The 1,431-nt window shown below is 49.1% G+C and overlaps 1 protein-coding gene across 1 annotated transcript; it reads left to right on the top strand.

Annotated features, from left to right (window-relative positions):
* Positions 1–69: 69 nt before the first annotated feature.
* GNI_025380 (signal recognition particle receptor beta subunit) lies at positions 70–816 on the top strand (the record flags this gene model as incomplete). Its single annotated transcript, XM_011136113.1, has 1 exon — positions 70–816. The coding sequence occupies one exon, from the start codon at positions 70–72 to the stop codon at positions 814–816; it is 747 nt and encodes a 248-aa protein (XP_011134415.1).
* Between the last annotated feature and the right edge of the window lie 615 nt (positions 817–1,431).

Below are 1,431 nucleotides of genomic sequence, written 5' to 3'. Positions count from 1 at the left end.
TGGTCACGGGACGTGGAGCTGACTGCTACCCTCCTTTCTTTTCCTGTTTCCCAGCAGGTAGAGCAGCTCATGACGCAGGAGCAGTGTCGGGAGAGTTTGCAGAAGAGTTTGCAGGTCTACGGGATGACCAGCATTGGCAAAGGCAATCTGGACGGATTTGCCACCTATACTACGAAGCAATCGACGGCTCATGATGCGGAATGGGGTGGAAGTGCGGCATTGAACGGGGTCTTGGGCATCAGCCATTACGTGTCCAACCTTCTTAGTTCTGTATTCACACACACGCTCGAGAAAATCGCGGGGCCGTCCGTCAGCGCTTTCGTGTTTTGCTTAGACAGCACGGACGTCGGGAAGATGAAGGAAGCGGCCTCGTACCTATTCGAACTCATGTGTCTGCCGCAATGGCAACGAACACCCCCTGCTCTCTGCGTCCTGATAACCAAACGAGACTTGTCTGGTGCGCGACATAAAAACTTGATTCGGGATGATCTGGAACGAGAAATCGAGAGACTCATTCGCGCCTCACGTGGAGCCGTCCTGGCTGCGGACATCCCCCACTCGTCCAACGCCGTGTCCCGTTTCTTACGTCGAATACAACAAAAATACCACTTGCCCGAATTTGTTGCCCGTGTGGTCTCTTTTCAAGCTAAATCCAAATCTAAAAATGAATTCAAGTTCTCCAAGACGCCCAATACATTCTTCAGATTCAATAATATCAACAGCCCGTTCTTCCAATTTCTTTCAGGTGATAACCTGGATGAAAACGTTCAACTCACGAAAGCATTTATTCAAAGGGCTACAATCCTTCAACGATAGATATGTAGAAGATTCATAGAAGTTGAGCCACTGTAACCGAACCACTGCCAAATTGGCGAACCACTGTAACCGAACCATTGTAACCGACCATTGTAACTACCACGACAATTACTCCACTGTAACTACACCATGTTATTGCGCCACTGTGGAAGCGTCACTGTGGACTGGAGTTAGCTGCACACGCCGTGGGGCCGTTATAGACTTGGATATGAGGGTTAGTTCGCTGACCGGACTATAAATTCAGGTCAGGCTACGGATGCTGGGACATGAAAAAGGTGGCGTGGGTCCAAATTGGCCACGCTCTAGTTGTGGAGCCAAGCCATCTGGCCACCGTTGTAGAATATCAAGATGATAAATATACCTTCTTATCCATTATGAACGAAGTTAACCAAACGATTGAGGTAACTGCACACGTGTGCGCACACGATTCTTACGAGGAGCTCTACTTGTATTTTTACTATTGATACTTCTTGCTATGCTCTGATTCTACTGTAACTTTGCGCGCAGGTGAGCTTCGAGGTTCCGGAAGTGCTTGTGCGGCCCGGCGCGGATCATCATCCTCAACACGCCCACCCTCATCATAATGGGTACTCTGGGAGTGGACATGCTAATATC

The sequence above is a fragment of the Gregarina niphandrodes genome (genome assembly GCF_000223845.1).
Source record: "Gregarina niphandrodes unplaced genomic scaffold scaffold00003, whole genome shotgun sequence".
NCBI lineage: Eukaryota > Apicomplexa > Conoidasida > Eugregarinorida > Gregarinidae > Gregarina > Gregarina niphandrodes.
Note: the sequence above shows the minus strand (reverse complement) of the source record. Positions and strands in the feature narration are given on the sequence as shown.